We start from the raw sequence: 24,372 nt of genomic DNA, 5'->3' as shown, positions 1-24,372 counted from the left end.
TATTTCGAGATTTCTCTTCAGCAATGTGAGCCAAAATATCTTTGGTCGCAAGAGATTGTCTAGGAACAGATATCCACAGAGCCAATTGAATGTGTGAGACCATTTTGAATTGAAAAAATTAAAGCTAGTAGTGTCATGGTGGACGTTGGAGCCAGCACTGAGCATTGCGGATTGAGCCAGTTATACACTTACACTCTGGCGAAAGTGTTCACCGGTCACCAGTCACCGACAGAGGCGTCGACTCACCGACTCACCATCTCACCGAGATGCCCGAGCACACCATCAGATCGACTGTCTAGACCATCATGAACCACAGGGCACTGGATATGGACTAGCGCGAATGCCAAGCGAGCCAACGGGGATCGGCGCCAAAAGGGATGCAATTGAGCCTAGGCCATCTTTGGTAAGCTTTGCTCATTTGCGGATCCCCCGCCTTGTCACCGCATTTCTTCCACGACACCCCGCAACTGCTCTTGCGATTGCACCCATCCACCATCCACCCTCCACTCGTACAAGTTCGCAAATGGCCTGGTTCACGTGGCCCATGCCGTCGAAATGCCACCCAACCTACCCCATCCAACATGACGCCGCTTCGTCCGCTGCGGCCGCGGCCACTAGCCGAAGGGCCATCAATTAACGTCCGACAGCACCCCGACTCCAGTGCCAATCGCACTGCCGAATCCGGCACCGGCGCCGGTCTTGGTCCCGGTCGACCCAGCATCAACCTCCGCCGTCCTGCGCGGCAGCGGAAGGCCAATAGCGCCTGCGACCCGTGTCGCAGACGGAAGACAAAGGTGGGCCTTGGCTTCCCATGCCTTGCTTTTGTCCCTTGCACTGCCCCTACCTACTCCTTGATCCGCCCACATATCTGTGCGTACATGCTTTGAAATCTGTCGCATGCTGATTTGTCTGTCGTCTTGATAGTGCGATGGACGACTCCCGCGATGCGTCATGTGCGATCAGCGTCCAGAGACATGCGAGTATACCTACACTGTCCGACATCGCGTCACCCTCGCCGAGGTGGAGCATTCAGAACGAGGTGGCCCTGCCGAGATGCTCGAATCCTTGCGAACGCTTCCGCCCAAACAAGCCCTCGAGTTGTTTCACAAACTGCGCAACGAGTTGCCCAGCCGTGGCTTGGGTCTGTCACGGCCATCCGATCAGCAACACCTCAGAGGCCTCCTCCCACCGACCCAGAACAGCATCAATTTCGAACTCACCATTCGACACCCCGTCGCATATCCCGCCCTGTTCCCAGTGCCGTATACGGACTTGACTCTCGGAGCCCTACTCAAACCTACGACGAAGCCTTGGCTGGAAGGGCGACAAGCTACGTATGCCATTCCTTACGCACGGCCCTGGCTAGATCTGTATTGTCGCGGCATGACACACTCATGACAAGACGGTATACTGGGCTTGGCCGAATGCCGCCATACACTAATAAGCCGCAGGCTTTCCAGAGAAGTCTCTCCTTTCTCTGGTCCGTACCTGACTCCAGAGCGAGATGCGGAAGAGAATGTGGTGCCCAAGAGTGGTTCACCCGATTCTACGGGGGTTGCCGTGCGCAGTCCACTATTCGACGAACGTCTCCGTCTCCTTGACATCACCAAATGGACAAGCATCCCCATACCGAACGACCTCGCGATCAGTATTATATCACACTACCTTGAAATTGACTACGCAGCTATACCCTTGTTCAACGCCGACCTGTTTGTCCGAGACCTGATCAATCTACAACATTTCTTTTGCTCCCCATTTCTTGTCACTGCCGTCTTGAGTTGGGCGTGTGTATGTCTCCTGTCTCTGCTCTCCCTTGCAAACGGTCCGGGCTAACATCAGCAGCAAGCGTTCACGACTCTCCATCCCGATGCCGCCGCTTTTAGTGTAGCTCTTTTCGCGGAATCCCAGCAGTATTTCTCCGATCAACAGCAGCCGAATAGTGTCACGAGCATTGCTGCGCTGCAAATTCTCAGCATGTGCGCCGTGACATACGGCAAAGACGACATGAGCCTCCGGTTTTTGCAAGAGAGCGTTAGGCTAGGTAAGGCGATGGGCCTTTTCAATGTTCAATCCGAAGCCGAGTCAGCCACCGTCTGGCTGGGCGGTCATGCCGAGTGGACGAGGGCTGCTTCTTACACTGCGTGGGGTGTTTATAACTGGGTGTCGTGAGTAACCTAGCATGATCGAGGGCGCGCTGTGAAACAATTGTTAATTCCCTCAGGGTGTATTCCCTCCATTATCGCGTCCAGGAAATTCATACGCCGCCCTTACTCCCAATGCCCAGAGACTTGATTGTCTTACTGCCGAGCGACGATGCGTGGTCAGCCAAGACGGCTTTTCATGCTCAATCACTCAGTGCCGCCAGTGATCTGTGGATCATCTTCAAAGACATCCTAGAAAGATTACACGATCCTCAATACCGAGGCGTTCAGCTAGAGTCTTTGAGATTTGCAGAAGGGACGTACCATCGTCTACTGAGCTGGGCTAGCGGACTCTCACTGGAAATGGCGAGAGGCGAGGCAAGCGATCATAGTGTGATGCTCTTGCAGTACGTAACCCATCAAGTCCTGATCTGCTCAACTCCAAAGCCACGACCCTTTTGAAACTGACATATTTGACCAGCGTCTACTTCCACGCCGTGGTGACCGATCTTTTCCGGCCATGTCTCGCGGCTGATTTCAAATCGCAGCGCCTCTACTCCTTTAGTACAAAGCACGCCACTCCCGAAGCGGTCTATGCGTCATCCGTAACGCAGCTCAAGCGACTTCTTCTATTATACCGCCTCCGTTACAAAAACGCGAATTACTCGGTCCTCTGGCAGACTGCGGTCGTGTACGTCGCCAACGCCATGATCCAGGAGGGAGGAGTATCTTTGCCCCGAGCAGATGGCCAAACTAGCAACGAATGGCGATTCTACTTGGACCTTTGTCTCGCGGGTTTGGAGGACCTTTACGCGTCGTTTCCAGTCTTTGGATCAGTCGCCCAGGGTATGGTCGGAATGGCACTGCGACACTCGGCGATACCGACGGAGAAGGCGGCGCGCGTCCTGGCGCAGCTGGATGAGATTGATAGGCGGCACGCGGCTATCAAAGGCATGACTGACAAGACGGAGGCTCAGTGGATTATCGATTTAGACTTGGCGACGACCGATTTCGAAAGGGCTCGAGCCCGGAATCTGGTCGAAGAGCTTCGGAAGCTGATGGCTGAGCAGTCCGAATCGGAGAATGTGGGTTAACATGGTCATGGGTGTGGAAACGCATCCTTGTTTCTCGGATTGCGCATTAGCAAGGCCTCGAGGAGTTCGTATTATCTTCTTGCCTAGGAAAATACCTCGCAAGACTGATGGGTAGTTGTCACTCATTATCGCAGTGTGTGGGATGTTAATGAATAATTGGAAGGGACCACAGCTCGAGGTTCTAGCTGGCGTAACAGAATGTCATTTTTGCAGCAGGGTCACCGTAAATGACGCCTAGACAAAAGTTCGGATGAGACACGGATCCCGAGTCTGCTAGTTACCGCGGCCGCTAGCAAGAAAGTCCGCCTAGGTAACGGGCCATATTGTGTTTCGCTGAGCTTTTCTCAATACACTCTACGCTTTCGAGATCCCAGATGTGGGACTGGCATCAAAAATCACTCACTTTAGAGGACGCAACGCAGATCGCTAGTGGAATTCGCTTGTCATTGTGCCCCGGAGCCTCTTCCGCCTCAAATCTTAATCAAATAATCGAGACAGGGAGAATCTAGTACAGGTATAATGTCCGCCGAACCCCAGCATCATCCAGTGCCGCTGGTCACGGAGACCGGCGTCTTATTCCGTTCCGTACATGTGGACGTTGAACTTGGAAAACCACTGGACAATGCCCATTCTTTTCACTATATGTATCTACAAGAGACTCTCAATGTCCTCGTCAGTATGCATCCGGTCCAGCTGCAAGACTCCCTCAATCGGCTTGACCCAAGACGCGCGCGTATCGATAAACTGCTCGACCTGCGGCTTCAGCTTGGTCTCCACGAGGCGGAAATCGTCCACGGTGCCGAGCCGCAGAATGCTCATCCCCGGCAGGCCGGAGCTGACGCGGTACATGAGGGTGCCGCAGGTCCCGCAAAAGTGGTTGGCCATGTCGTTGCCCGTCGCAATCGTGCGGGACTGGCTAAAGATTTTCAGTGTCTCTTTGCCGCGGATGTGGCGGAGGTGGCTGTCGGCGACGGAGAAGTTGGAGCAGAACATGGATGAGGAGATTTTGCGGCAGTCGGCGCAGTGGCAGAGGAAGCGGTCGACGAGACCGGGGCCTTGGGTTGGCTGATTGGGGTTGTTAATGTGATGCTTCTTGATGGTGAAGTGTGTGTATCATGAAAAAGATGGACATGGAACACTTACGAATGAGAGTTGAACAGCGCCGCAGAAGCATGTTGCTGTTGCTTCATTTTCTGTAGACCAGCCGTCCTGGGCTACGCTGGCGAGGGGAAAAAAGGACGGCGAGGTCTTGTCGTCTCTGGCGATGGAAGACATGGTGTTTGATTTTGAAGAAACGGTTATGATGGACTGCTGTGTTTTGTAGATGTTTGGGAGATAATGTAATGAAGAGAATTAGAAGTAAAATGTGGTGATGAGAGGGGAAACGTGTTGAACTTATACATCATCTGCGAGTTCCGTACAACATCACCACCTAGGCCAGCCATTGGGGCTTGGCAACAATGTCGACGCTGTTTCGTCAGTCGGCGATGAACATCTGATTCTGCGCCAACTCGAGTTCCCGGATTACAATGGACCTATGGACTTTGCGGAGGGGAACCGCCCGCAATGCATAATTGTGGCAGTCAACTCACACATGTCTTCATGCATATGCTACGTCACTAATTCGGCTTTCACTAGCTCTGCAATAGGTAGCATGATGCGCGGCGATGAGTGAGATAATCGAGCAGCCAGTGTACGCAGCAAACGGGGATGAGGGGAAGGCATGGCCGGTTCAACGCCAGTGAGGGCAAATGTCTTGGGCGAATGATTGCTAAGCTTGCTTACTTCAGTCGGCGCAACTACTGTCCCATCCAAATTCTGCATCCTGGTTCAAAGCCCGGGCCCCTCAATTGATTCATTCATTGGTCTTTGCAATCGAGATAGGATGTCGGGATAATACCTCACTCCATTGGTTGAGTGACAATTACTGACCATGAGTCACCCGGCGATTGCTTGGTAAACTCATCAGTCTCTTCTATTCTGTGGATTGAGAGAAACGCAACCATCTACGACTCTTAGCAATCTACCCGAAACATTGACAGTATATCCACTCAATCCATGCGGCGAATCGTGAAGGCGTGTAAGGCCTGGCCTGTCTCGACGCCCATTGTGTTGACACGCTTTAAATGCTGGAAGCTCGCCAACTGCTTCCGCATCTCTACCGTCCCGATTTGCAGCTGTTCAAGGATCTCAGCGACCGCGGCGTAGAGGATCTCGAGACTACCGTCTTCGATTTTGACGGCTATGCCTACGGCTCCCTCGGCACCAAGCTTCTTCGTGGACCCTGATCCCCGAATGCCGATTGCGTAGCACCCATCTGCGCCGACTTTGCCAATGAGGGCGCCGTCGAAAGCCTCCATGAGTGCCGTGCAGAAACGCCCGTTGCCGCCGACCATTTCGGGGTACGTTGCCATGGCGTTGTAAATGTCGGACATGTATTTCGTTCTTGGGGGCTGAGCAGTATCATCTCCCTTCCCGATAGTATCGGCAGCCGCTGCAAACTTGGCATACAGGCGACCCATGGAGTGGAGAGGTTGTCCAGGCGCAGGGAGGTTGCAGCCGTCAATCGCCCACTTGAGACTGTCTCCACTGAGCCCGCTCAAGTCTTGCACGACTTGCTTGACTTTGGCCTGGATCGGGTGGTGAGGGAGGTGATAGTCCGCGAAGCCCGCACCTAGTGCCTTTGCGCCGCCGAGCATGCCCGCATGTTTACCAGAGCAGTTATTGTTGATCCCAGTCGGCGTGAAATCTGCCCTGATCCATGATCGATTAACCACCGGACAGATCGAATGGTCGCCGCCGCAGCGCAGGTCCGATTCTTCCGCACCGACTTTGGCCAACATGGACTTTGCTCTCGCGACGTGGCGCTCTTCGCTGTTGTGTGATGCGCACGTGAGAGCTATATCCGCTCCGTCGAAGCCGTACCTCGCAAAACCTGGTGTTTCGAGCACGGCGAGAGCTTGGGCGGGCTTGGCCGCGGAGCGAGCGAGCGTCATTCGCGAAGGGTTGCCGACAGCATAGAGTACTTTGCCGCTAGCGTCGACGACTGCAGCGTGGACTGCGTGTCTGTTCTCGATGATTCCGCCTCGATCTGTGACCACAAAGTCTTCGAAAAAGATGGTTTTCGTCATTGTCGAGGGTTCCGGCGGAAGACTTGATGGATCACTGGTGCTGCGAAAGAGCTCTGAAAGGTGACTTTTGGTAAAACTTGCAAATGACTCGACTGCAGCAAGTATTCTCTGAATCTGTCTCCGTACTATTTGTATATTTGAGCGGCGGAAGGAAGCGGCAGCCTTTCTCTAATTAATAGTCTATTGACCCTACTTCAGAGCAATATCACAATGCACGGTCCGAGTTGGGGAAAGTGAGTCAAATACTAGAAGGTGCAGCCCTGGTACCAATTTGTTGGGGAAAATTCCCCGAAAGGCGCCGTTTGACAATCGATAGCGTAGGAAGCCAATGTACCCGTAAAATCAGGGTCCAGTGCGTCATGCTACCTTACGCGGCGAGCTTACATTGAGGAAGTGGCGTTTTACCCAATTGTAGGCTGGCAGCTGGAACGCTCCAAAAGTTGCTGCTTAGATAAAGGTGAGGTATTGATCGGATGATTCTGACGTTGGGTAGAGCATCCATCCTATACGCGGTTTTTGATGTTCGTCACGCTTTCTGAGCAGACACTGCGCCTACATGTATGAACACGCCAAGGACTGTCAGTCATTCCATTAGTCAAAGCGTTAATTGGTCTGGTAAACGGACCACTTTGGTGAGAAGCTTCAGTGCAAACCAAATAGACTTCGATGAAAGGATTCTAGAGGACCACCGCGGAGGTCAGTTCGTCAACGAAGAGGAAGAGAAGAGTAGATTGAAGACTATATCTCTCAAGACACAACACGAAGAGAGGAAAAGAAATGTTGACAACAAGCCCTGCCCATGATGAGCCAGTTGCCCTACCGTGTTTTTTTTTTTTTTTTTTTTTTAACAAAACATGAACTCAAGTAGACCATATAAGTCGAAGCGACCCAAAGTATCTCACCAACTAGGCAAGGCGTGCGCCCTTCATGTGAAAATGACTTTTGGCCTAGCGTCACTCCCCCACAGCCGGAAGCCGTCCCGGTCCGGCACCGGTCTCGGCTTTTCAAGACTTTGTTTGTCATTAAAAGCCTAGATCTCCCCTTGAGAAAGAAAGTGACTCTGGGGACCTGTAGTTACTCATCTGAATAGCATCTTGTTTTTGAAAAGACGGACCATACATGATTAGGTCCTTGCGTCAAGATGTCAGTCGAGCTACGTCCGATGCCGAACCCCGGCGCCGTCGCCGCTACGCCGCAGAGTCATGAGGAGGACGGCAACACCGTGATCCACACTATGCCGCCCACCGACAGGGGCGCCGCGGCATGGAAGTTTCTGCTGTCCAGCTTCGTCATCGAAGCTCTTCTCTGGGGTACTTAATCTTCCAGCGGTTCTTACTTTTAAGGCAACGTCACTTATTTTGACAGGGTTCCCCTTGACCTTTGGAGTCTTTCAGGAATACTATTCCTCCCAACCGCAATTTGAGGGCGACTCCAACATCGCCGTCATAGGCACTGTATCCACCAGTATCTACTTTCTCGGTGCGCCCCTCGCCGCCCCGTTGGTCAAGCGATTCCACCGCTACCAGAAACACATGGTCGTCACCGGCTGGGCCATGTGCGTCACGTCCCTCGTCGGCGCGTCCTTTGCCACCTCTGTCGCGGGGCTCATCGCTACCCAGGGCGTTCTATACGGTTTCGGATTCCTGATGCTCTACTTCCCGGTGTTGCGCATGTTGAACGAGTGGTTCGTCGCCCGGCGCGGCCTCGCGTACGGCGTCCTCTATGCCGGCGGTGGATTCAGCGGCGTCGGGATGCCGTTTCTGCTCCAGGTGCTGCTGGCCGAGTACGGCTACCAGACCACGCTCCGAGCCGTCGCCGTCGCCCAGTTTGTTGGCGTGGCGCCCATCTTGCACATGATCAAGGGGCGGCTGCCCCCATCGCCGCACGGTGCCATGCGGATGTTGGACGTGAGCTTCCTGAGACAGCCGCTTTTCTACTGCTTTGCGCTTTCGAATCTTTTCCAGGGTTTCGCGTACTACATTCCATCTCTGTATCTGCCTTCGTACGCCACAGCCATGGGGCTCTCTGGTACCATGGGGGCGTTGCTCCTCGCAGCGCACAACCTGGCAACGGTTTTTGGACAGATTGGTTTTGGGTGGCTTTCCGATCACACGAACAATGTCTTTATGCTTATTTTTCTTTCCTCTTTCACGTCGGCGGTCGCGGCCTTTACACTCTGGGGATTTGCCCACTCTCTGCCGCTGCTGGTCATCTTTGCATTGGTCTTTGGCATGTTTGCTGGCGGCTTCCTCATCAGCTGGCCAAAGTTTGGGGCGATGCTCTCCGACGACCCGCAGCCTGTATACAGCATGATGGCGTTTGGCAAAGGCATCGGAAATTTGGCTACTGGTCCGATTACTGCTGGGTTGTTGACCAAACCGGTGAGCGGAGGATACGGGATGGGTCGCTACGAGTCGTTGATACTCTTCCTGGGCTCTTTCATGTTGTGCTCTTCCTTGGGAGCATTTGCCTGGCCCTTGAAGAAGCGAGTGTGAGGTGCGGCAGGGTAGGCGAGAAACAGAATACAGCCCATTTTTTCCATTCTCATCTCATCTAAGCTTTTTCATGAGAACTCGCTTGTCGAGAAATCTAGAGCCTCTAGGATCTAACGTCCAGTCCTCCGCCAGCACCATGTTGCGACGGGATGCCCGCCCTCCCGATACCTGCAACTTGCAAGCTGTCAGCTGATGCAATGTCTTGGCCGTGACTCAAGCGAATGGTATTTATAGTAGATGGAGCAACCTGACTCAAGCACGAGCCATGTCTTATATAGTCCATTTGCACATATTGCCCGTACTTTCAGAACATTAAAGTGTTATATTATGCTTTTAGGGTATAATTAAGAGCGATGTGTCGCTGGCGCCTCATCAAACCGACGCGCAGGCCACACAATAGGATCAAATGGCAGATAACTTTTATTTGGAAACTTCCGGGTCCGGAGAACCAACGTGACGTTCCGAAGGAACAGACTCGCCGTAGGGTCTGCGGAAGAACACGTTTCTCTCCCAGCCATCAATCTCATCGACAACCGTCTCGCGCAACAACTCATACCTGCCAATCTTGGGGAGGATCTTGGCCCAGACAACCCAGTAGAGACCACCGGCGACAATGATGGCGATACCAACGACGCAGTGGAGGTAGTAGGGAAGGCTCTCGTAGACGTTCTGGCCCTCTTCGGGAGGCACAAAGGGCGCAATGACGAGGTAGACGTTGCTGAGCATGAAGAAGATGGTGACGGGAAGGGTGGCGCTGATGGGAGGGTTCCAGTTCCATTCCTTGCGGTTGAGGTAGAGGTAGGCGAGACCGCCGGCGACGAAGACGTTGATGATGGCGAGGGGGTAGCTGATGAGGTTGAGGATGAAGTTGTAGGCATCGCCTGCAGATGAGTTAGTATTCATGGGGAAATGGATATTCAACAAAAGTATCGATTGGTATCTCTTACCAGGAGGGGGGGCAAGCATGGTGATGGCGCAAATCAGCCAGTGCTCAAAGAGACCGGCCAAGGGGGCGTTGAAGGGTCTATTGCTAGCGAAGAAGCGCGAAAAAGGCAGAATACCCTCGCGACCAAGCTCCTGGACGAGACGGCCCTGCGAGAAGATGACACTGAGGACGTTGCCAAAGGCGGACAGGGCGACAAAGACCGAAAGAGCACGCTCGGCAGTACCACCCATGACATTGCGGAAAAGGGAGGCGGCGACGAGGCGGCCACCGTCGAGGATCTCTTGTCTGGGGACAGCGGCGAAGTAGGCAACGTTGACCAGCATGTAAAGGATGGAGATGGTAATGATGGCGGCGGGGGCGGCGATCTTGAGGGTACGGACGGGGTTCTTGGTCTCGCTGAGGGCGTAGTTGGCGTTGCTGTATCCAATGTAACTCCAGATGACGTTGTAGAGAGCAGTAACAACACCGTAGGGGCTACCGGTGGTGCCCTCAAAGGCGTTTTGGAAGTTTTTGGGCTTTTGGTCCTCAGGCAGCTTGACGTGGCCACCGAGAGCGATGAAGCCGCAAAGGATGATGATGACGATGATGATCAACTTGATGGATCCAAGCAAGTTCTGCAGGCGCAAGCCCCAGTTGAGGGCCAGACCGTGGATCAAGAAGGCGGTGGTGATGCAGGCCAGACCGATGCCGCGCTGGTTCCAGCGGCCGACCTCGACCTCGGCGGCGTGGAGGATGTACTCGCCAAAGACGACCGAGTTACCACTGGCCCAGCCGAGGAGGATGACGTATCCGGTGTAGAGCCCCGTGGTGAGGAACTTGGGCTTGCGGAAGACGTATTCCAGGTAGTTCTTCTCTCCTCCGTTCTTGGGGATAGCGGTTCCCCATTCGAGGTAGACGGCGGTACCAGCGAGAGCGATAATCATGCCGGCGACCCAGATGAAGAGGGCAAGGCCGACACTACCAGAGAGCGAAAGGATGGTTCCGGGCGTCGCAAAGATACCGGTGCCGACAACACGGTTGACGATTAAGAAGATGGCGGTGGTGACACCGATTTTACGCTTGTTTTCGCGGGCGTGCTCGATGCGGCCTGGCATCAGTAATTAGCATGTAAGTGGTTGGTTGTGTGGCGTTGTGCCGTGTGGCACGGCACGGCACCACACGGACTATGCTCCGGGCGCTGAACCATGACGGGATCGTGACTTACCAACTTCGCCATCGTAGGCCGTTGCGGCTGGGAGATCGCCATGCTTGTGGTGGTCATCGTCGGCGGCAGAGGCAGCCGACGTGACGCCAAACTTGCTCAGGAGCTTGGACATGTTGACCACGATGGTGGTGAACTAATCCTGTCGTCGTGGGTATAAACGATCAAAGACTAGGAAGAAACAACACCAGATGGAGACGGAAGACTGGAGAACGAGAGACGATCCGAGGAGCAAGCAGAAAAAAACTAGAAGGCCGCCAGAAGACTTTTATGTCTGTCGTAGACTGGCAGCGTGGCCCCGCCAAGGTGATCACGTCTTATTTACACCGAATTGGCGCCATGTGGCGAGATATTCGCCTGGGTCGAATCGGTTTAGGATGGGATGGGACGGGTCGTCGTCGTCGTCTTTGGGGGGGAACAGGTGAGGTTGCGCCGCTTAGGAACCCTTGTAATTGTCGAGCCAAAAAAAAAATGAAAATCCATCAAAAAGTTGCCCAGGTCTCAGGGAGGCTCAGGCTAATCGGCCATGGTGCGCCGAGAGTATCCATCCGCATGCGAGATTTACATGCGAGGAGCATCTGGGGCTGTTGGACGCGGCCTTTGAGACTTGGAGACCCTCTCTAGTCTCTAGAACCCCCAACATGGCCCCCCCAAAACCCCGGCTTTTTCCCTCGAACCGTCAAGGGAATAGCACAAGGGTTCGGCCCCAGTGGCCTGGCGGGAAAAGTTCTGTGTCATAGTTTCTGTTTGTGGTCCACTTGGCCGATGACGCGATCCAAGGTGTAGATGTCGAAGTGGGAAAATTTTGGCGGCAGGGCCCAGTTTAACCCGTGGCGCCTTGCCTTGGCTGAGCCTGCTGAGGTGTGCTGCAACCTCTACAGAGTACCTTACAGACTACGTACCGTACAGAGCACATGCAAGGTAAGGTGAGGTATCCCAGTTCGTCAAATGTATCGACAGCATTTTCCTTACAGCAAAGAAGCACCGTGACTCTCTCTCATTCATTCGAGTCTGAGTATGTAGCTTTCGGTGTATCTTGCGAGACCGTCAGGCGTGTCCAGCAGTATCTGCTGTACATCACGTTGTTCTTGTTGGATCTTGATCATCAATGCATCCTCACATGTCTGAGGGATGAAGCTCACCATAAGCACCTTCACTTGCCTGTCACTGTCGCACTTTCTTCCGGCCAAATACCACCAGCTCGGGATTCTCCTGGCATCCTGGAAGGGAAGCAGGTGACGGCCCCAGTTGCCGTGTATCCTCATGGCTGGTCTTACCTGGCCGGGCAATGCGAGCCCCTCGCCCTTGGAGAAGTCGCATCGAGATTCCGCCTGGCTAACCGCCCAGGTCCAAGACATCTAAAGGTCTTGGCAACACTTGACAGCTTGACAGGTGAAGTCCGCGCAAGGTGCATCTTGCCGTGCAGGTGCACACTTTGTGTGATTCATGTGTTGCTGAAGCAAAAGTCTCCATCGAGTTTCGAGTCCATTTTACCCTGATGGACACACGGAACACCACAAAGCCACATGCTCACGACATACTCTCAGAGGTCTCATGAAATCTGGCCATGGAATATTTTGGCTTCTGGGTAAGAAACTGTCACGATCACACTCTCAACCACCTGTCAGCACACACGTCGCTTTCAGGTGCAGCCCAGGAATACGTGGGATCTGGTGCCGATGGTGCAACGATGGCAAGGTTTGGACTATTTTCCATCGGTTATAACCGAGTTCCAGGCTGCATCGCAGGCAAGGGGGTACGATCCTCATCCCGCGCAAAGTTTTTCATGTCATTCAGGGGTTCAACGCCCCTTTAGTCTCGCCCGACAACATCTACTCATGACAAGACCGAGTTTTCTTGGATGTGACGGGGGACCATCGACAAATCAGCACCTTGCTGGTCTTGAGCTGAGAAGCCTCGCCTGACAAAAGGACCTCCAAGAGGTGTCTTGTCCTTCGGGGCAAGAGACGAGACGGGTAAGCATATTGGCCCCAAGTCTTGGTTCCTTCCTCATGGGAGGGCTGGGCGTAATAAAGCCATTCTAGCCAACATCGCGTGATGGCGCCATGAGCCGCGGCCAAGCGAGATCGATGAGACTTTCTTGCGCCTTTACCCGAGAGTCAACTTTTTGCTTGCTCACGGCGTTCAAGCAGCGGCTTGGTCTTTGCTTCGGGCAAAGTCTTGGTTAGCATCTCCTCATCCTCTTTAGCAAAATGTAAGACACCGCTTTTTTTTTCTTTTTATAAACCATTGGGCTGCATACGCGGAGATGAGGAGCCGGGAAGTTGACCCCTCGATCGTGATGTTAAGGTAGCCTTTGTATCCGTATCTAGATCCTATGCATCATTTGGCGATTGAGAAAGCCATTTCAAATGGTCTTCATGTATAAGAGCACTCAGTCATCAGTTGTGTAGAACTCGGGAGGGTATGATAAGTCGTGATCCAGGCTTTGAGACCCTTGCCATTGAGCGTGTGTCTCATCAAACAGGTTAGTCAGCATTGGGTATGGTGAACCTGAGCGCTGAGGAAACGTGACCTCGCCCCCCTTACCTTTAGATAGTGGTGGACGGGAGATGGAGTTTGCCAGTCGTTACGATGGGCTCCAGATCAATGTATGACTTTGACCAAGGATGTGAAGAGGTCTAAGTCTGTAAGATAGCAAGCAAAGTGTTTCAATGCGAGTCTAGACTGGACGTCACAGGCTGGCATATTATTCTTCCCTATCTTATCCCGAGACTTTCTCCAAATGAGAGAGCAAGGGCAGAGATAAGATGCCGTGATGCCCCGCATTATCGTTCATTCCGGGCAGGCGTCCGGATAGCTCGAGGAAGCTGATGCATTCGCTCTGCGGTATCTCTCCCCGCGGACAACCTGCATCTCCCCCGATTACCCCTCTTAATTCCAGTCTTCTGGATAAAGTGCTGCATCTTCCCCCTGTTTAGTGCCATCGGACCAGGACACACTTCATTTAGGTTGATAAAGCAAGACCCAGTGCCGTGACAGCGGACCGTGCCGCTCACGCCTTCAGCCTCCGATCCTTCGGAGGTCTCATCCGGATGAAATGCCACGCGACTATGGGGGGGTCCTTCATCAGTGGATCAACGAGGATCATGCAGAGAATGCTTTCTTTTCTTGGGAGTCTCCCACAGTAGACTCTCCTCTCATGTCTCCTGTGGGCTGCAGGTCGCGAGATCGTGCAGTACATCATGTTATTTGCCCGTATCTGATGACGTTGTGGATGTGGTTTTTACGACTAATACAACTGACCGTGGCGTCGAAAGAAACGTTTCTTTTACTCATCAGTCAAGATGCAAATTTTGCAAAACTGCAAATGCTTCGGTACTATACCATCATACAACCACGACGAGGAGGTGTAGAGCCGGTTGACCGGATGTAAACAATGATGCAGTGGATCGACTAGGGTCCTCCGATCTTCGGAGGCTCGCCCCCAGACTACGCATATACAAGGTGGGATGCGGAGAAGTCTCCGCGACCGAACTCCTTGGCAATTGTTTGAGTCAAAGGACAAGGGTGGATTCACTATTCACTATTCAATGGATACACCTAGTCGTTGCATCGACGCGTGAAATGCCTTTCGAGGGCGTCGCCTTTCACTTGCCCCGTGGTATCACAGCTGGCCACGCCGATGGCCTAGGATGCGACCAAACTCGACCATGGGCCAAGTCCCTACGCCTCTGAAAGGCAGCTCAGCCGGGGACTCTGATATCGAACGGTCAAACCTAGCCGAGGTTGCCAACGTCGACGATGTCCAGGAGAAAATGTCCCCAACGGCGGTTGGGGAGTCAACTACAGTCACACCCGATATAGTTGATATTCATCTAAATATCGATGCCTTGAATCCGGCATTCCTCATGGCAGAATGCTTGCGATCCCACGGCATTCAGGGTCTTCTCGAAGAAGGATACCCCACATCACTCGATGCTAGATACGAATCACCATTTACCTGGTCCCTGCGGAAGAAAATCACGGTCCTCTCCGGAACCTTCTTCGCCTCGACCCTAGCCGCCTACTCTGCCGGTGCCTACGCCATGGCCGCAGCTCCGTTGACCGAGAAATGGTCCCTTTCCAACACGGAGTTCAACCTCGGCATCACACTCTTCGTCTTGGGGTTCGGATTCGCGCCCATGATCCTCGCGTTGATCAGCGAAATCTACGGTCGCTATTGGGTCTTTGTCGGCTCCGGGGCCGTCTTCTTCTTGGGAACCCTGGGTTGTGCCGTGACACAGTCGTTCCCTGGTATGTTGGTCTCTCGTCTGATCACGGGGAACGGAGCGTCCGTCTTTGCGACGCTGACCGGGGGCGTCGTCGGCGATGTGTTCCACAAGGAGAAGCGCAACACGCCCATGGCCCTCTACTCGCTCACCATCATGATCGGGACCGGATTAGGCCCCATGATCAGCGGCATCATTGTCGATCACCTTCAATGGAGATGGATCTTCTACCTGCAAATGATTACTGTCGGTTCCACGACATTGGCCATCTTCTTCTTCTTCGCCGAGACGCGGAGCAATGTTGTACTTGCACAAAAGTGTGGCGCCCTCAACAAGCATTTCGAGAGTGTTGACCTGCAGCGAGTTTCTCCACTGATTGGAAACAATGACGAACTGCGACAAGACACTGAGCTGCTGCTGGCCGAGGGCCAGTCACAACTTGTCCGCGTTCAATTTCGCGCCCACTTCGAGGGCCCCGAGCTTGACATGCGCATCCTGTGGCGGAGCTTCTCCTTCCCCCTCAAACTCCTCTTTACTGAATCTGTCGTTTTCTGGTTTTCCGCATGGGTTTCATTTGCTTGGGCGATTCTATACTTGCAGTTTAACAGCATCGGTCTGGTGTTTCGTTCCGTCTACGGCTTTACCAGCAGCCAGGTCGGCGGAATCTACACCGCAGTCATTGTCGGGTCAATCGCAGGGGCGGCAATCACAATCCTTCAGGACCCGATATTCAGAACATTCATGCCCCGGCGGATGGCCACGCCTGAAGGCCGACTTTACTCAGCTTGTGTCGAGTCACTCTTTCTGCCCATCGGGCTGTTCTGGTTCGGCTGGAGCTCGTCGCCTAATGTCCCGTGGATCGTGCCGGCTCTCGCAATAACCTCAGTGACGGTCGGGATCTTCACCGTATACCTGGCCGTTTTCAACTATCTGGCGGATGCCTACCACCGGTACGCCTCTTCCGCTCTCGCAGCACAGTCCATGTGCCGGAACTTGCTTGCCGGCGTTTTCCCTTTGTTCACAAACACCATGTTCCAAAAGCTGGGATACGGTGTTGCGGGAAGTCTGCTCGGCGGCATTGGCTTGGTTCTCTCGCTGGTTCCTTGGTTGCTATGCATTTACGGGGAGAAGATCAGGGGCCGCAGTCCTTTTGCTGGGCAACTTAAAGCGGGTTAAGATTAGGGTGAAATGAGGTCAGATTCCCTCTGAAAACTTGATACACACAAAGTGATGATTGCAATTTGTTTGACGTAGGAACCTGGAGTGTGAATAGTTGATTTTCACCCCGCATAATCGCTGCTCATTCAACCTGGCCAAATTTTTTTTATTTATCAAAAGCGGCCGGATTTGATCAATGTGGTCTGTTTCTAGTTGCCAATTTCAAAGAAAGTAAAGGGACCGCTCCGGAACCAGATGCTGTGGTTAGAATCACAACGCTGACGTGCCAGCATGTACGATTACTCAAGGTCAATTATTTCCAGGATTGAAAGAACGCAGCCGAGCACTGGGACTCTAGGCGCTTGAGAACTGTAGCGTCATTTCACAGCGCCTATCTGAGCATATTAAATATAATGACTAAGTACATATGCTTGTGTTTATAGACTGTGGGCGTCACATCTCTCCACATTATTTTAGGTCAGGAATTGAGGCTATGCGAAGGATTCTCTGCGGTCATACATTACTCAACAAATACGTGCCGCATCACTTGTCACATTGCAACATCTCCCAGTAATACCAAATGTCAACCATCTGTTTGTACGTACAATGGGAGATAAGCCAGGTGTTGACCGAGCCCCACGTCAGAAAATGACCGCCCTGGTGAAGTGTTTGGTTGACTAGGAGCACATTCTGAATGCCCTTCAAAACATGTTGCGTTGCATTGGTGCTGAGTAACAAGCACCGCTCTCCGAAGAGTCGGTGAGTCAGCACCACTATAAACACAGTAACGGCAGGCTCAGGAGACTGAGACATTTATTCTAGTCGTACCACAGCTCCAGACTTTCAGTGGATCTCACACTCTTTTCGGTTGCTAATGAGATCAACTCTTTCCTATCATTAGTAACTAAATAAAGGTTTAGATGAGGCCGCGGAATTCCGCTAATACTTTCTGCTGGTGGAGTCCGCTGTGAACAGCTATCCACCATCATATCGCATGGGACTACTAGTCACAAGTCTCCTCGGCTGGTAGAATTGTAAATATAAGTCATTCAACTATGTTGAATCTATATCAAATGCCATGGCTAGACAACATTAAAAACTTGGATTTGTTAAATATCTCAGCCAAAGGAGCCAAAGCAGTCGAAGACAAGTTCCAGCATTCATCATGGTAAATCAAACCCACGCGCAGTAAACTCGTACAAGAGTCATATATCAACATTTCATTCAGGTTCAACTCACTCAAGTTATCTCCGCCGTCATCTTTGGCCTAGGAGCACAAGCTGCCGCTACCCCCGCCACCCTGCAAAAGCGCGACACCGTCGACCTCGGTGTCTTCCACGACGGAGGCTGCGCGGGCGCCTTCACCAACAACTTCGTCGTCTCCTCTGGCCGGTGCCAAGACTTCTCGGGAAATGTATACGGCGCGGTCTTCAAGAACCAGGGCGGAAATGTCTGCAAGCTCAAGTTCTGGGCCAACGCCGGGTGCAGTGGAAAGGCGACGGTCAGCACGGTCAACCCGTACCAGGATCATGTTTGCGTTCCTGTTGCCAATAAAGACGGGCAGTTCTATTTGACGGATGGGGCGCGGTCTGTGTACATCACTTGCTGAGTGCCACTGGCTGTTCAAATTTCCGTCTGGTATTGAGTGATATGGGTATCTTGCGCTCGTTTGTTGGTTTACGTAATCACAGGGTGATTTGTTCGATCGAACCGTGGTGACGAAGGGTCAATTACTCTTGTATTGATCTCTGCGTGAAGTGGAAAAGAGAGGTTCCAACCGTTGGTTGGATCGCCGGTCAAACGCTGATATAGAGACCCTCAGATGGCCCCTGCGCTGGCGCTGACTCGAGGTCGAATTGGGCTTCCAATCCGACACGTTAAACAAAGAATTCACTTGCGCGCCGCCAGTCCATTTCCTAACCAGACCCGTTTCTCTCCTATGCACCTCCCCGTTGTTTCTGAGCTTCTTTGCGAATAAATTCGATTCTTTCTGCGTAGCTCATTGTCCAGAGTAGTCGGCGCCAGCGAATGACCCAGCGATTGCGGCGTAATCATGGCCCGCATTAGTACTGTCGCTATCGTGAGAAGATAATCCCCCGCTCAGGGCGACAGCATCATCCCCACCGGAATGCTTCAACGGTTCTCTAATTGAGTCTTGTGGGCTCTTTTGTTGTTGCTTTACTGTGCTGGCCTCTATGCTTTTGCGTTCGCTTTCGTCAACGTCTTTGAAGACCGGGTCGTCGGCAGATAGGACTGATGATCTCCTCGCCCAGCTCTGAGCTGGCGCTTGTCTTGGCTTGAATGGGTTGCGCATCGTCAAAGTTGAAGAGCTAGAGACTTTCGTCTCAAGAGTGATGTGGTCGCTGTTGAAAAAATGCGGAGTGCGATTGATTAATAAAGTCTAGGGCTTTGTTCAGGCGTTGAAATGTTGAGCAATGCAGTTGAGCGTGAACAGTGCACTTGTGAAGATGGGGGGCAGAATTTTTGTAGAGGACTGCGCGACGGAGCACACATATCATCGGAGAGGCCTACGGTGGGCAATTAGGCAGACACCCAGAGAAGCAGGAGGGCGGAGTAGGTAGTGTCCTCGTGGTCTCCAAGCCACGGCGATGCCTGTCTTTTTGACCAATCAGGCCTAGTGAACTTTGGGCGTGGTGAGACCAGCATTTGGTCGAGGATATCAGGGGATGCCCCCTGACATGTCAGCCGAGCTGAGCCTGGCCTCGACGATATTCCTCTACCAAGACGATGAATGAAATGATCTCCTAGGGCTAGCAGAATCTCAGATAAGCAGTCTGCGGGGGACAATTGAAGCAGGGGGGCTGACTGCGGCGGTGGTCTCGCTCAATTCTCGAGGCTTGATGGCCAGAATCTTCGAGCCAAACTCATTCTGACAATTTCAGTAAGAAAATGTTGTTCTTGGTTGGGGACTACAAATGCGGCATGTGGTTCATGCAGCTGCCAACAAGCTAAGAACACAGTATACTTCTTGTAATGCCATCGGAGGGGCATCCCAGTACGATCGCTTCGCTTTTTCGCAATTGTAATTGAAGCTTATGATTGAAGTACAAGGTAAAGTAACATAGAGAACAGACCGGTCAACCTGCAAAAAGCACCAGCCAAGGGTATCCAAAGTATGAGTAGACTGGCCTTTGCTCACAAAGACGTAACTATACTCGGTTCTCGTCCATGGGCATCGTCGGTGTTATTGTGCTGACTGGCCAAGGTCGATGGTTTCGGTATTCTCACATTTCTTTGGTGACAGCAGACATTGCCCTTTAACAGGAGCCAGGTCGGCGGTACCTACACCGCAGTCATCCAAACATTGGCGATTACAAGTAGATCAAATGCTCTTTGATGACCTTCGGCAGCTCTTATACATAGTAAGACTCGAGAACTACTCGCGAAGAGTCCCATGAACAATCCGATCTTACAGTTCAGATGACTATCGTGGTTGAGCCGCGGTTTGATTACTGCTGCAGACTGAAAAAGACTACAGATGACCAGCCTGCAACTCTTACATCAAAATGTAAACTCACCAGCCTCAGGCAGTTTTCTGGCCCCTTGATTTTCCATTTCCATAGCTACCTTACTCGTTTATCGCATAACGCTGCAGGAGTGAAAGAGACCGTACTGCCCCGCAGCCCCCTGGCAGTATTACAGCACGAATTGATGACCTTGACATTCAAGGATGAGGTAGTGACATTCGATTTTGTATTGTTTCCACACCATCTACAATTTCAAGAGTAGGACGACAGCAACGAGAGGTTGAATCAGCATCCCCAATATCCCTTGACCAAGAAGGCCCCGTAGCCCGCCAGTGCACCGAGAACGCCAATGCTACCGAAGTAGCCGACGGGCCTGCCCTTGCCCATGCCGTCGGGCTTCATGATCCCCAGCTCGGCGTGCAGCACGCGAAAGGCGAGGAAGCTCCCAAGCAACCAGCTCAGGGTCTTGCGGTTGCCGCCATTGACCTCGATCAAGGAGGCGAGGATGAAAGCGAGCGGCACATTCTCGACGAAATTGATATGCGAACGGCCGGCAAGGTAGAGCGTGTTGCTTTTGTACGCTTCGGGTTCCGCTCCGGGCTTCAAGGAGTTTTCGCCCAGGTATTGTTTGTCTTTCACGCGCTCCTTGACGACGCGGAGGCTAAGAAATGCGTAGTAGATTGTGAATGGCAGCGCAAATGTGCCCGTGACAGCTACATGTACCGGCAGGTGGAAGTTAGCTGCTGAGAAAATTGCGAAAGACAGCTATTATTCAGGATCTATCACTTACGCAGCAGCTTGGGGATCGTCGTCAGACCAATTGGTTGAGAGCTCATGTTCGCGGTCGGTCGATTCTATAATTCAAGTTCCTGATGGTAAGGATTGAATTTTAAAAGCTGTACATGCGTGGTTCAAGGTCCAGGTCTCCCCAGAACAAGGTCTTGATGGTTTGCGAAAAGCTCATAGATATGTAGCTCGAGGTGCGCACTGGGCGCAATGACGATGAAGCGCCGCTAGTGCCGCTACTATGGCTTTCTTGACATCATGCATTCAAGACTCTCCCGTTCTGGGACATGCGCCAAACTCTTCAGAGCCGTCTCCCGGTCAAGGGTCCGAGCTATGACAATTTCGCTTTCAGGGACCACCCGGTGGAAAGAACAAATGGCCGCTTTTCCCCATACCCATACCAGCCAAGGAAAAGCGGCTTTTTGTTTTGTCCCCCGTAGGTGACCTTGGTAATATTTTCTCAATAGGGTTTGTTGATTTGAAATAATAATGACATCTTTGTTTTGGGCGAGTATAAGCGGTCGCCGATTGCCTATGAGCTCGGGGACCAATGAGGAGTGAGGTTCACCACGACACCATATGTTTGCTTAGTACTTTCATCACCTTACCCAGGCGCGTTCACGCGTGACGCTTTCGACGAGTAGCATATTCATGTTCTCAGCAGTAAAGCCAAAGTGCTTTCGTCTTCAACTACCTTAATTGTCCTGAGACGATTGATACTTCGGAACACAGGTACAAGACTGACAACATTCGGTTGGGGAAAAGTATCTAATGAGGGTATTACCATTATGCCATGCTATGTAATTGGCGAATATTCTTGTTCGTCGTTATCCCAAAGGAGCGTTCCACTATGCCGTGTCTTTGTCCAACTCCGAACCATGCACGCATCGTATTATTGTCCAAAAACCAAAACGATGAAAACCGCCAGAAAATGCTGGAATCCCAGTCGCTGCCCATAAAAGACTAAGAGCAGATGACCTTGAAGCTCAAGAAGTTCTCGGCGACATCGCTCCACTCCTCGCAGGTCTGGACGCCGACTTGGCGACCTCCCTCTCCACAATCAGCGTTAGGGTAAGCAATCACTTGGGTGAAGTTAGTCATATCCTTCATGAAAAATGGAGGACTCGGGTCTTACTTTCACAGCCATCTGTCAGGCTGCTAAGACGAATCGCCTTGACGACATTGTCCGGTGCGTTAAAAGTTGTCTGGCACACGTCGGTCTGCGACTTGGTGATTGTCCAGACGCCGAGATTGCCGGCCGCTCCGCATCCCTGCTCGCTCCAGATTCGGAAGTCGGTGATGTGGGGATCTTGACGGGGCACGGCGCCGGCCTCGGCTCCGAGGAAGAGGGCGGCTGCCGTTGCAATGACTGTTGAGGAATGCATGGTAGAACGGATGAAAAGGTTTGAAGTTTTCTTTCGGAAGGGTTTTCAAGGGATCTTGAATAAGTCTTTGAATGAAACAGAGTTTGAATCTGCAGCGTTGAGGTCTGTTTTTGTTGGTGCAAGTGGTGTTTGGACGGTCCGAGGGCTGAGAGTGGATGGAGCGATGAGGAGAAGAGAACCGGCATGATGGGAGAGGACGCCTCACTTAGATTTATACTACGCTTCATCTCGGCCAATCCTCTTGATATCTTTCACTGACGACGTTGATGTTCCGTCCTTTCTTCGTGATCATGCGTTTGCTTTCCTGCATCGGCCTAACCTGACCGCAAGTGTCCACCTCTGGGAATACGAACGAGCAATATGACGAAAAGCTGGGTCTTACATAGGTCTTACTTGTATGTACACACCCGAATCCTGCAGCAAACAAAGCTTTCGGGCATACAGCCGCACTGTGTCACTGTGTCACCAGCATCCCTCCAGACCGCTCTGTCGGGATTGCCGGCCGTGGCTGAGCCCTCGTATAATATTCTTGAAATTGTATTTGGGGAAATAGAGGACCCTGTTGGTAAACCGTTATCGGGGAAATATGGCTTTTCGATAAGTGATCACCTGCATATATTCGTGTCAGCCTCGGGTCTCAGAAATTCTCCTTCCGCCCACGGAGGACCCCGCAAGCCATGATCGGCGTGCTGGGCTCACACGGAAACGTCACTGGCCAGTCACACGTCCACTTGTAGCTTCATGGCACTCCTCCCCTCCCCGGTGTCGCAAGCCCCAAAGCTTGAAAACTGCCATCGGTGGGACGTAGTCGGGCAACGTTACCCTCTTTGGTACGTTGGCGCATGAGGCGTCGATATGCGGTGCAAGGTTTCTCAAAATGGGACTGGTGCAGTTCTCGATGAGGCGACCAGCCCACTACCATTCGGTAGACTAACAGATGTGGACCGACCCTCCAAGAAGTGCTTTGACTTTCGATCGGACCGTCATCAAACGTGGGATACCGTTCAAAAGGACATGAACACCTTTTTTTATTATACGTCGTACAAAACTTGTTGCTATTCAAATAACGAACATAGCTGTCAATGGCAAATCAATCATGTTTCTCAATGAGTCATCAGAGCACTGATGTAACCTGCCAAAACCATACATGTATGTGTGTTCATGAACTACCTTATATAAATGAAAGACAAAACAAGCCCCTGGTAATGTTCTAAAATCGGCAGAAACTCTGCGATATAGTGGATTTCTGCTGTACCTACCTGCACTCACAGTCACTATGGACGCCATTTGAGAATGAATCGAAATTGCTCAACAGCCTGTGGTCCTGACCATGGGTGCCGTCCAGTTATATCACGTATAACGTGTGCCGTTTGGTCAAGCCCTTGTCCAAAAGTATTATCTAGGTACGGCTCCGTGTTCCGCAGGCTTTCTTCATTCATGATAGTGGTGTGAACATCGACAACCCTATTATTGCCATAGGGCAACGCGGTGGTGATGACATGATCAACTTGCTGCTGCAGGTCATCCTGGGCTCTCATCATCCGACAAGAGTTGCATCTGTGGGGGGCATGCATTAGTCCTCCTTGGAGTGTAGGAGGAAAGATACTCATTTCGGCGCTTGAGCGCGGGAAGGGTATGCCAGGAAAGCGGCAACGAAAAGTGCATTCAGGAAAGACGAGTGTCAGTCGACAAGCGGGGCAGACAGGATCGGCCTTCGCTTCCACGTTTCCGGGGACAAAATCAAGCATGTCATACCCTGCGTAAGAGACTGTGAATAGGCATTCTCTGCAAAATATGTGAGCACACGGTAGGACGATTGCAACATTTCTGCCCGACACTGGGCGGAGACGCTCAAAGTCGTTGGCGTTGATCTTCCCATGCGTAGAGCTTAGTCCATCAGGACGAGCATCTTGGGCAGGCAGTCCGTTGCCAACAAGCCTCATACGCTCTCTGCAGATGACGCAGTCAAGCCTCAGCCCATTCCACAACCTGGGATTCTCCGTTAAAGTCCTTCTGAGGGTCTCAAAATACATCGACGATGGACTGATTGGGTGGTTGGACGACATGGCAAAGGCGAGCTTCTACTGGCTCGGCAGAAGATTAGCTTGTTTCTCAGACGGAGTACAGTTCGGGGGTATCTCTTGCGGAGCCGAAAGCTCCTTGGCGACAATTGAGAGTTAAAATACTTCAATCAATACTCCAGATACCGGCTTCGAAATAAATTTATACTTGAAGTTATGAGCTCGAGAAGTAATTGTGTACGAGAAAACCAAAGTCAAAGACATTATGGCGTTTAGTATAAACTACTGTCTGTT

At 52.2% G+C, this 24,372-nt stretch overlaps 11 protein-coding genes across 11 annotated transcripts; 4 read left to right on the top strand and 7 right to left on the bottom strand.

Annotated features, from left to right (window-relative positions):
• Positions 1–581: 581 nt before the first annotated feature.
• On the top strand, positions 582–3,235 carry CORC01_12998 (uncharacterized protein; the record flags this gene model as incomplete). The annotated part of the gene is made up of 6 exons (XM_022624616.1): positions 582–794; positions 925–1,334; positions 1,452–1,788; positions 1,843–2,165; positions 2,222–2,548; positions 2,623–3,235. The coding sequence occupies 6 exons, from the start codon at positions 582–584 to the stop codon at positions 3,233–3,235; spliced, it is 2,223 nt and encodes a 740-aa protein (XP_022468879.1).
• Positions 3,236–3,883: 648 nt separating this feature from the next.
• Positions 3,884–4,510, bottom strand: CORC01_12997 (uncharacterized protein; the record flags this gene model as incomplete). Its single annotated transcript, XM_022624615.1, has 2 exons — positions 3,884–4,327; positions 4,379–4,510. 2 exons carry the CDS (start codon positions 4,508–4,510, stop codon positions 3,884–3,886), a joined length of 576 nt encoding a protein of 191 aa, XP_022468878.1.
• A 776-nt stretch (positions 4,511–5,286) lies between these two features.
• On the bottom strand, positions 5,287–6,366 carry CORC01_12996 (uncharacterized protein; the record flags this gene model as incomplete). The annotated part of the gene is made up of 1 exon (XM_022624614.1): positions 5,287–6,366. One exon carries the CDS (start codon positions 6,364–6,366, stop codon positions 5,287–5,289), a length of 1,080 nt encoding a protein of 359 aa, XP_022468877.1.
• Positions 6,367–7,507: 1,141 nt separating this feature from the next.
• Positions 7,508–8,861, top strand: CORC01_12995 (monocarboxylate transporter; the record flags this gene model as incomplete). The annotated part of the gene is made up of 2 exons (XM_022624613.1): positions 7,508–7,676; positions 7,732–8,861. The coding sequence occupies 2 exons, from the start codon at positions 7,508–7,510 to the stop codon at positions 8,859–8,861; spliced, it is 1,299 nt and encodes a 432-aa protein (XP_022468876.1).
• A 420-nt stretch (positions 8,862–9,281) lies between these two features.
• Positions 9,282–11,123, bottom strand: CORC01_12994 (amino acid permease; the record flags this gene model as incomplete). Its single annotated transcript, XM_022624612.1, has 3 exons — positions 9,282–9,742; positions 9,809–10,894; positions 11,012–11,123. The coding sequence occupies 3 exons, from the start codon at positions 11,121–11,123 to the stop codon at positions 9,282–9,284; spliced, it is 1,659 nt and encodes a 552-aa protein (XP_022468875.1).
• An 886-nt stretch (positions 11,124–12,009) lies between these two features.
• CORC01_12993 (uncharacterized protein) lies at positions 12,010–12,366 on the bottom strand (the record flags this gene model as incomplete). Its single annotated transcript, XM_022624611.1, has 1 exon — positions 12,010–12,366. One exon carries the CDS (start codon positions 12,364–12,366, stop codon positions 12,010–12,012), a length of 357 nt encoding a protein of 118 aa, XP_022468874.1.
• Positions 12,367–14,682: 2,316 nt separating this feature from the next.
• Positions 14,683–16,416, top strand: CORC01_12992 (uncharacterized protein; the record flags this gene model as incomplete). The annotated part of the gene is made up of 1 exon (XM_022624610.1): positions 14,683–16,416. One exon carries the CDS (start codon positions 14,683–14,685, stop codon positions 16,414–16,416), a length of 1,734 nt encoding a protein of 577 aa, XP_022468873.1.
• Positions 16,417–17,563: 1,147 nt separating this feature from the next.
• On the top strand, positions 17,564–18,007 carry CORC01_12991 (uncharacterized protein; the record flags this gene model as incomplete). Its single annotated transcript, XM_022624609.1, has 2 exons — positions 17,564–17,566; positions 17,627–18,007. The coding sequence occupies 2 exons, from the start codon at positions 17,564–17,566 to the stop codon at positions 18,005–18,007; spliced, it is 384 nt and encodes a 127-aa protein (XP_022468872.1).
• Positions 18,008–18,397: 390 nt separating this feature from the next.
• On the bottom strand, positions 18,398–18,712 carry CORC01_12990 (uncharacterized protein; the record flags this gene model as incomplete). The annotated part of the gene is made up of 1 exon (XM_022624608.1): positions 18,398–18,712. The coding sequence occupies one exon, from the start codon at positions 18,710–18,712 to the stop codon at positions 18,398–18,400; it is 315 nt and encodes a 104-aa protein (XP_022468871.1).
• Positions 18,713–20,171: 1,459 nt separating this feature from the next.
• On the bottom strand, positions 20,172–20,722 carry CORC01_12989 (uncharacterized protein; the record flags this gene model as incomplete). The annotated part of the gene is made up of 2 exons (XM_022624607.1): positions 20,172–20,599; positions 20,677–20,722. 2 exons carry the CDS (start codon positions 20,720–20,722, stop codon positions 20,172–20,174), a joined length of 474 nt encoding a protein of 157 aa, XP_022468870.1.
• A 913-nt stretch (positions 20,723–21,635) lies between these two features.
• On the bottom strand, positions 21,636–22,057 carry CORC01_12988 (uncharacterized protein; the record flags this gene model as incomplete). The annotated part of the gene is made up of 2 exons (XM_022624606.1): positions 21,636–21,754; positions 21,808–22,057. 2 exons carry the CDS (start codon positions 22,055–22,057, stop codon positions 21,636–21,638), a joined length of 369 nt encoding a protein of 122 aa, XP_022468869.1.
• Between the last annotated feature and the right edge of the window lie 2,315 nt (positions 22,058–24,372).

Source organism: Colletotrichum orchidophilum (assembly GCF_001831195.1).
Source record: "Colletotrichum orchidophilum strain IMI 309357 chromosome Unknown Scaffold_173.1, whole genome shotgun sequence".
Classification (NCBI taxonomy): Eukaryota; Fungi; Ascomycota; class Sordariomycetes; order Glomerellales; family Glomerellaceae; genus Colletotrichum; species Colletotrichum orchidophilum.
The sequence above is the reverse complement of the archived record's forward strand: the minus strand, read 5'-3'. Positions and strand labels throughout refer to the sequence as shown.